Genomic DNA, 9,796 nt, shown 5'->3' with positions numbered 1-9,796 from the left:
TAGCTGTGTGTGGCATGTATGTGTACAGTATGCTTGTTTAACTGTGTTTGTGTTGGTGTGAAAGAATACTAATAAACTGAAAAAAATTCTGAAAAAACATTTGTAAACAGCTTTGAGAGTAAAACCACTGTGTATTTGAATGCTCGTTGTTTCTTTTCAGTGGCATATACAGGTTTGCTTGTGTGTTGCATCATGCATGTGCATGTGTTTGTGTGTGTACATGTGCTGCATGTGTGTGTTTACACAACTTTACAGAGAGTGGATTATTTCTACCTCCCTGCTTGTGCTCGGACGAATTGAGTATCCTTTATCACTTACGCATCTGTAATGCTATTGCATTGTGTTTGATTTTAATTCTTCTTTGAGCTGGAATCTTTCACTGTCATATGCCCTGCATTTTAGTAGCACATGCTCAACAGTCTCAGGAAGACCACATTTATTACAGGTGCCAGATTCATGTTTACCTATGATGTCAAGTGAGTGATTGAGAGCTGAGTCTCCAATACGTAATCGAGATATTACTGTATCATTCCTCCTATTGCCATAATCAGTCCTTTCGTAACCAACTTGTTTTTGGATATTATATAGATGTCGTCCCTTTATTTTAATTAGTCCTTTGACTTCAGATTTACTTAATGGTGCATTGATGTCAATTATTGAAAGTGCAAGAGCTTGCTTAGCCATATTTTCCACCTTCTCAGTACCCTCCACTCCAACATGAGCAGGTACCCATAAGACGACAATTATTATTCTTAGCTGATGTATTCTGAACAAACTTTGAAGGATTTCCTTGCCTAGATGAGGATTTGCCACTTATTAAACCTGTAAGTGCTGAATATGAGTCAGCGCAAATCACAACACTTATCGGATGTATTTCTTCCACCCATTGTAAAGCCAACTGAATAGCATTCATCTCTGTTGTATAGACTGATAAATAATTTGATGTTCTTTTAGCAATTTTATATTTAAAATGAGGAATGAACACTGCTGCAGCTGTACGTCCAGAATCAGGATCTTTTGGACCATCAGTGTACACTTGCAAAAAAAGGAAGTACTTTTCATCCAGGTATGGTTGTACTACTATATCCTTAGCATCACACCTTTGTTTATCATTGATGATATTTAATATCTGGAGATCAATTGATGGCATTGGGAAAAACCAAGGGGGTGAGACTGACACAGACACAGTTGGGCTAATATCAATATTATGTATTCTTATGTGTTGAGCCTCCTTGTTTGCAGTCCATCCATTACTTTGTAATGCGTTACACCCAACACTGTTAGGGATGATAATTTCTGAATGAAACACAACTTACTAGGCTACAAAAAACAGGGTGTATTAGTTATTAACTGGGTCATTCCTACAATGCAGTACATTTTCATGTCTTTATTATGTGTATTATAAATGGATAAAACATTAAACTCAGAATTTTAATGATGGAAATCTTATTGATTGGTTTTATTTCATCACAGTATTGCAACAAAATGAACATGGGGTGAATATGTAATAATTTTAACTGGCAATTAACTCTCTCTCTAATCGACAAAGCATTTTTCTTGGGAGTATTGTTTCCTATAAATCCTACAATATTGAAGCATATATCTCTTTCTGTAAGTCTTTTGTAATAGCCTACCCCCTTTCCCTAACAACAGCCAGTTCTTTCATGACATCCTCTAGGAAGTGAAATTTTTTGGAGGGAAAACAATAGCACAAACATCAGTAAGTTTTTGCAAATGATTTTATGAATTCAGTGATGTTTTGTGTTATTAGTTGGCTTGTTTTACTCTAGAACATTAAATTGACAGAAATTTAGTGTGATATCAACATTTCAAAAGATGGTTAAAAACATCAACATTAACTTCAAGTTGACACCCTTGACACTCCATCCATTGAATATGAGCAACTGGCTACCTTTAGTTCTTTATTTCCACCCTGTTCATTTTCTTACCATTATGTAAATAATCAAGTTATGATTTAATAAAGTTTAAATACCTAAGCTTCATCAGAGAATATTTCTGAATATTTGGTATAGGCCCTTTTATAGAAATACATCCCTAAATAACAGAACAAGTCACAGAGATTGGTTATGGAGGGGAAAATATAAATAAATGTATGAAGACTAGTTTCATATTTAGCAAGGGAAATGTGGTTTATGTTAGGTTGGTTCTGTTTTATTATGTTTTTAATGTAAAATAACATCATAAAAAGCCTCCAGACAATTGGAGGGATAACAGAAGGATTAAATTATACAATAATATGAACATAATAATTGTTCAAATTCAGCATTTATGCACAGTAACATATTTGCAAGATAAACTGTGCAAAGGAAAACGTTACACATAAAATTACAAGCTTTTGTCTCACAGTTAATATATTGTTGATATTCCTCATGTACAAATTTAAATCTCAGGATCTATTAACTTTCAGTGAACTTTCACTTCCAGTAAAACAAATAATACTTTAATATGTTTTCCATGAGCTCTGCCCTCCATGCTTTGCCACTCTCACTTTTCAATAGACAAATCTGGTGTTACGCATTGTAAATTGTCTTAAAGTAACACTGGATCAATCAATGCTTCAATTACTTACTCCAAAGTGTATCCCCTAATGAAGGTCCAAAAGAAAATAATGACTGCTATCAGTTACACTAGCATGAACCTATCCAGCCAAATTCTTATTATAAATGCTCAATAATGCTACATGGAGAATTAGGAATGTTCATCTCATGCTTTATTTATCTCTGTGCAAATGTGCTTCAATAAATACTCTGTCAAGCCATTAGGTGCATTTTTACCAGTCCACAATAGGCCTACCTTAGAGGACCTTAGTGGCCCCCCTTGACTCTGGCTACAATGACAGTCCTATTAAACATAACAGTTTCATTTAATAGAAGCTCAGCTTGAGTAATGTTTCTTATGATATTCTCTCAGACTCTACTGACAGTATTTTTCTCAGAGCTGGGAAAGGAATGGATCTCCCAGCAGCGAATTGTGCTTTCTTTCAAGTTGGTTTGAGGTTTGGTAATGAGGTAAATCTTTTGGAGGACAGCTCGACGGAGAAGGATGTAGACCCATGGGTCCAGGATCTGGTTCCATGAAGCTATTCGCACCCCCATTATCATCAGGGTCTTGTAGGTGGCAATGTCATCTCCTATAGAGCCCTCATACGACTGTGTCACTGTAATTAGGCCAGCCATCTAGAGTTAAGGCAGAAAGACAAAACGTCATAAGTATTTTTATTGTCTCAAAATATCCTAGGGCCGGATACACAAAATTCATCTTAATAAGAAAGTTAATAAAGTTAATAGAAATGTTTATGCTGACGAGGACTTTTAACATTCTTAAAGGAATAGTTAACCTAAAAATAAAAATTCTCTCACCATTAACTCACCTTCATGCCATCCCAGATGTGTATGACTTTCTTTCTTCTGCTGAACACAAATGAAGATTTTTAGAAGTATATCTAAAAAAGGATATTTAAGTCCTTCTTTACTATAAATCTCCACTTCTTCTTTTATTTTTGGCAATTCACATTCCTTGTGCATATCGCCACCTACTGGGCAGGGAGGAGAATTTATAGTAAAAAAGGACATAAATATTGATCTGTTTCTCATTCACACCTATCATATCACTTCTGAAGATATTGATTTAACCACTAAGTTTTGTGAATTACTTTTATGCTGGCTTTATGTGCTTTTTGGACCTTTAAAGCTCTGGCCACCATTCATTTGCATTGAATGGACCAATAGAGCTTCTAAATATCTTTGTTTGTGTTCAGCATGTGAAAGAAAGTCATACACATCTGGGATGGCATTATGGGTGAGAAAATGATGAGAGAATTTAAATTTTTGGGTGAACTATCCCTTTAAGAAATATTTCTTAAGTAGGAAATAAGAAGAAAATAGTAGTTAAGAAGAATGTTTTGTGAATCCAACTCCAGGACTATGGAATTCATATGAGAATATCAAAACATTTTTAAAGGTACTAAAACCAAACCATATTTTGCATGCCGTCATTAAATTTTCTTTGGCTACTGATAAAGTATCCATTAGAGAATATTAATCACTTTTTAGCTCAATATGGTTAGTTTTAATATGCTCTATCTAAAAAATATTGTATACGTGAGCAACCATGAACACTCCCAGAAAAAAATTACTTTTTAAGGTACAGGGGCCATCACTGGGGACCTTTTTTGTACCTCTAGTTTAATATGTATAACTTGTTTTGGGTACATAAATGTACTCTAAAGACCTATTTTGTATACATTTAAAGGTGCATTTATATGTTTTTTTCCTCCTTTAGTTCACCCAAAAATGAAAATTCTCTCATCATTTACTCACCCTCATGACGGGCTGGTTTGTGTATTTCTGTAACTGCTGATCTCCTGGGATTTTCATGCACAACAGTCTAGAATTTACTCAGAATGGTGCCAAAAACAAAAAAAAACCATCCAGTGAGCAGCAATTCTGCAGATGGAAAGGCCTTGTTGATGAGAGAGGCCAACAGAGAATGGCCAGACTGGTTCGAACTGACAAAGTCTACCGTAACTCAGATAACCGCTCTGTACAGTTGTAGTGAGAAGAATAGCATCTCAGAATGCTATTCTGAGATGCAGGTTGGCGCTGTTTTGGTGGCATGAGGGGGACCTACACAATATTAGGCAGGTTGTTTTAATGTTGTGGCTGATCGGTGTATTTACCCAAAACAAGGGTACCACCTCAGTGATGGCTACTGTATCTTAAAACATACAGTTTAGTACATTTAGGCTTCAAAAGTCTGAGACTACATTGAAAATCTGTGATTCAAAATCAAATTTAAACCTGGAAATAAACAAAAAGCACAAGGATTTAAAAAAATGCTAAACAAAGTAAAGTTATGGCCTAAAATAAATATGAAATATATTTAGAAATGGAATGGTATGCATTATCTAATTCAACGGCTCAGTCTTGAGAAAGTTTCAGAACGGATAAAATCTATTACAAAACACTTTTAAATGGTTAGTTCACCCAGAAATTAAAATTCTCTCATCATTTACTCAACCTCGTGGCATCCCAGGTGTGTATGACTTTCTTTTTTAGCAGAACACATTTGAAGAAAAATATCTTAGCTCAGTAGGTACTTAAAATGTAAGTGGATGTTGATCTGACCTTTGAAGCTCAAAAAAGAACAGACAGTCAGTGCGTCATCCACACGACTCCATTGGTTAAACTAATGTCCTCTAAAGCGAAACAATCACTTTTGGTGCCAAAAAGATCAATATTTAAATACTTTTTATCTATAAATCATCACCTCTGGTCAGCAGCAGTACACGCCTGTGACGTAATCACGTTGGCACGTTAACGCAGGAACAGACGCTTGTGCAACACACCCAGAAGAGCAGCGCTGTTTCCAACTGAGTAGGATGAACGTTGTACAGAAGCTCCGTTGGTTTTGGTCTAGATCTGTATTTGTATCTGCATGTTTACTCACAATAGTGCGTTTGTGTGCTCATGCTGGATGTCTCAACCGAGAAAAAAATGTGAGATTTGTCCATAACATGCCAACGCAAATACGTCGCACAAGAGACCGTGTGAACTCTGCCCTCTCGTAAATATGCATACTTCTGCTGACCGAAAGCAAAGATATATAGTTAAAAAGTACTTATATATCGATCTCTTTCTCACCAAAAGCGATCGTTTCACTTTAGAAGACATTAATTTAACCAGTGGAGTCGTATGGATGATGAATGCTGAATGTCTGTGATTTTTGGAGCTTCAAAGGTCAGATTACCATTCACTTGCATTATAAGGACCTACTGAGCTAAGATATTTTTCTATTTTTCTTCAAATGTGTTCTGCTGAAGAAAGAAAGTCATACACATCTGGGATGGCATGAGTGTGAGTAAATGATGAGAGAATTTTCATTTTTGGGTGAACTATCCCTTTAATGTACTAAGGTTACAAACTGTGACAATTAAAGTTTCTGAGGAAACAATGATATTCGCTCAAATTATATTTTTGATCTCAGTGTACAGTCCTTCAATGTGTGTCTTGTGCAACTTGAATATTTTCATTACTCATACTCACCAAAAGAGGGCTCCAGCAGATACAAGATGTGACCATTATGCCCACAAGTTGCACCACCATCTCAATATCATGGGATCTAGCTGATTGACGGTTACAGGGTTTCTTGCGTATCCTGGCTAACACCAATGTAAGTCCACTTATGGTGTTGCAGACCAAAGCAACAGCCAGTGATGTCAACCCAAGTCCTGAGAACAACATAACAAAAGCCACATCTGCCACCTCAGCATCCTCCAGAACTTTAATGAAACACCAGGTTCCAGGGTACTGGTAGGTGTATGAGCCCAGCTGAAAGCAGGGTAGAAGGGCCACACATAATGCTGCTAACCAAATAACAGAAAGAGAGAGTTTAGTCCTTGCAGTCGTAACCAGCGAAGCATGGAGCAATGGCTTTGTGACCCCCAAACACCTCTCAGCTGCCATAGCACAACCAAGAAAGAGTGGGCACAGGCCAAAAAACACCATGCTGCCCCCTAGGAACTGGCATAATGGGTCCTGCCTGTTGTAGTCTCCAGAGGGTACACCGCCAGAAAGGTAAAGCCTCATAACTATTGAACCAGGTATGACATGTCCCACAAAGTCTGTGGCCACCAGAGAGCTGGCAAACAGGAGAAAAGCTTTGGATCGTCGACGTAGGCGGGCATATGCGTTAGCCAGGATGAGTAAAGCTACGATGTTAGACAGGATGCCCAGGGTCATCGACAGCATTGCAGCTATGGGGCCGCTTAGGGCTGGTCTCTCCGAAGTGACATTATCGGGAACATTCCACTGACTGTGATTGGCAAAGGGGTTGAGTGGCACAGTGCCTGATGAATTACTGTGATGCATGGCTAACTCGGTCCCATCTTCACGTAAGGCTGCTGATAGGGTGGAGACATATATTAGCACAGACCATTTTAAGACATATAATAACATTTGCAACTCATTTAGAAGGTTTGGCTAAGAAGCATAACTGACATTTATAGATCTTATTGTCATACTAATTTTCAGCAATAAAAATAAGGTAGCTCTTAAGGTAAAAATAGGAGACAAACAGGGCCACACCAAAGCTGACACAACAGAGAAACAGGCAAGTTCTGACAGGCTACTGACAGCCACACATCGTTTGAAAACATTCCTTAAGGCTCATTTCGCCTGAGTTTGACCTCTCAATTATATTTTCTAGTCATGGAGTCAACACCTTCTATTAAGAACGCTAAACACTGAGTCATTTCATAGTGAGTCATTTATGTGAGAATGATAAAATGCTGTTGCATGGATGCATTCTAAAACATTGATCAAACACTTTCCAGAAACATTCTATAAATAAGAACGTTGCTACAGAGTTCTTGGGTTCCTATGACACAGCATATATGCGTGGTATATAGCCTATAGATCAACCTCTACTCATTAAGACCAATTTTAATCGCTTACCTTAAAGTAAATAATTTTCCATTGCGATTAAAACATCATATCGTAGATTACAGGTTAAAAATAAATTAAAATCGTCAATGTAAAAAAAAATAAAATAAAATAATAATAATAATAATAATAATAGAAATCGTTGCAGACATTAAAAACAACAACAACAACAACAACAACAACAAAAAAAAAAAAAAAAAAAAAAAAAAAAAACAATAATTTTAAATAAATGTAGCCTAAATGTTCCACACTTTTTTCTTGTGAAAATATAAGATAATAAAGATTACAATGTCATACTCCTGTGCAACTGATCCTGTTCTGACTGAAGAAAAAAACTCCATCGTGCATCGTGTCCATACGAGCTCCTGGTCATCCTTACTTCAATAACAGGTAAAAAAGTAAAGCAATAGGTTCACTTAGGTTTAAAAAACGTTCCTCGTAAGAGATCAGTCATGTTCTCCTAAATGATGCAGTAAAGATACGTTTGTAAGTTTCGCGGCGCTATATTCCTGTAGCAGACACGCGCTCGGTTCAGTCGGTTCAGTACAGTACAGTGTGTTTATGTGGCGGAGAGAAACACGCGCGACTATATAAGCCCTCCCTGATGAACATGCACTACTCTTTAGGCGACTGTGAGTTATACTTATCAGCCTGAGAGGCACATTTGTAAATGTACCTCTCAGGCTGATATATATAATATATACTGCTTCATTTAGAAATTCTAACTATACATTTCTTTGCTAGAAAGATGATACAGTATTTTTTATACTGTTGTTTGTTTATTTGAATACAATCTAAGTTAGGCTAATGAATACAACACAATAATAATAATAATAATAATAATAATAATAATAATAATAATATAGGCTATTGAAAATAAAAAATAAAATAAATATATAAAATATATAATTAAAATGTACTATATTTAAATATTCAGTAATTAGATTATATATTTAGGCTATCTTTTAAGGCCTTATTTTAAAGAACATGGTCCCTGAAGGTTACTAAGTTTTACTAAATATATGCAGACTTTTCAAATCAATGCATTATAAACTAACACTTTATGTTTGAACAACTGCAAATAAAAAATGTAATCATTATTCTAATTAATAATGCAAAAAAAATAAAATAAATAAAAATAAAACAAAATCCATGATTAACATTTTTGATTAAAACGTTTCCTCTCTCTCTCTTAGGGCTGGCCTTGAATATACTTTAAAATGTTCCACAAAACCATCTCTTTGCATATTGAAGACAGGTGTCTTTATTTGGTTATTTTTTTTCTCACTTTCTGGCAAACTAGAGTGGTTCCACACGTATGGTTTGGATTCTGACTAAGAGCAAGGCCAGAAAAATAAATAAATAAATAAATAAATAAAGAAGGGAAGCGAAACTGTAATGTTGAGAACAGAAGTTTAAAAACTGAAGATTAGTTTTAAGTGATATTGAACTTAAATATGCATCAAATCCTAAATGTAATAATCAGATAATCAAGGGTCTAGATTCTGGGGGTATGGAGAGAAGGTAACCCCCGAATAATCAAAACAAGCAAGCTCCTGCCTCATAATGTTACATGATGTTAAAGTGTAGGCCTATAGAAGAAGTGTGTAATTTTTTATGTTATTTGTCATTTTAATGCTGTGGTGTTCAGAGATGTCAAGCAGGAGTCGGGTGCTTGGCTATAGGATACATTTTCCATTTAGAGAGACACCATTCTTCCATTCACTTAATAATCTTCTTAATAATCTTGTGAACAGTCTTTTTTCTTTTATTCTTTTGGATCCTGTTTAATGTCAGTCTCCAAGACCAAATCTAAAAGCTCTGAATCCCAGACCATGACCACAGGCTTTCAAACCACACACTGCTTCCGCTCTGTTCCCAGGTCAAACTGCAGAAAACAGTGAACCTAAATGTTGAGAGCAGAATATTGTCTTAAAACATCACCAAAGAGTCAATCAAGATCTAAAGCAGTGATTCATTATTGTTAGAAATCAAGGATGTGCTCAACGATCAGTTTTATGAGTGCAAAGCACTCAAAACACACCATAGGAGAATTTGTGAAGAATCTTCATGCAGCTCTTTTCAATACAATGACAGTTCATAGTGACTACATCTGTCACTATCTAAAAAGGCCCTAAAAACCATTAAAGTAGTCTATAAGACTCTATATTTATACAAAATTCCTATTTGTGAGGAAAATACCGAAATTAAAGCCATTATTCATTCAGAATCTTCCCCTTCACCGAAAGACTTCAATTTTTATTTTATGTTCATGTTCAGATTTAAAAAATGGTGCTTCAAAGCACCACGGCAGGTTTGACATCATTGATGGT

At 35.8% G+C, this 9,796-nt stretch overlaps 1 protein-coding gene across 1 annotated transcript; it reads right to left on the bottom strand.

Moving 5' to 3' along the window:
* Positions 1-2,169: 2,169 nt before the first annotated feature.
* Positions 2,170-8,006, bottom strand: ptger1a (prostaglandin E receptor 1a (subtype EP1)). Its single transcript, XM_051707737.1, has 3 exons — positions 7,761-8,006; positions 6,066-6,922; positions 2,170-3,197 (listed from the first exon to the last, which is right to left on the bottom strand). Exons 1-3 carry the CDS (start codon positions 7,834-7,836, stop codon positions 2,928-2,930), a joined length of 1,203 nt encoding a protein of 400 aa, XP_051563697.1. The 5' UTR covers positions 7,837-8,006; the 3' UTR covers positions 2,170-2,927.
* Between the last annotated feature and the right edge of the window lie 1,790 nt (positions 8,007-9,796).

Source organism: Myxocyprinus asiaticus, chromosome 9 (assembly GCF_019703515.2).
Source record: "Myxocyprinus asiaticus isolate MX2 ecotype Aquarium Trade chromosome 9, UBuf_Myxa_2, whole genome shotgun sequence".
NCBI classification, from domain to species: domain Eukaryota; kingdom Metazoa; phylum Chordata; class Actinopteri; order Cypriniformes; family Catostomidae; genus Myxocyprinus; species Myxocyprinus asiaticus.
This window is presented reverse-complemented; position numbering and strand designations above follow the sequence as displayed.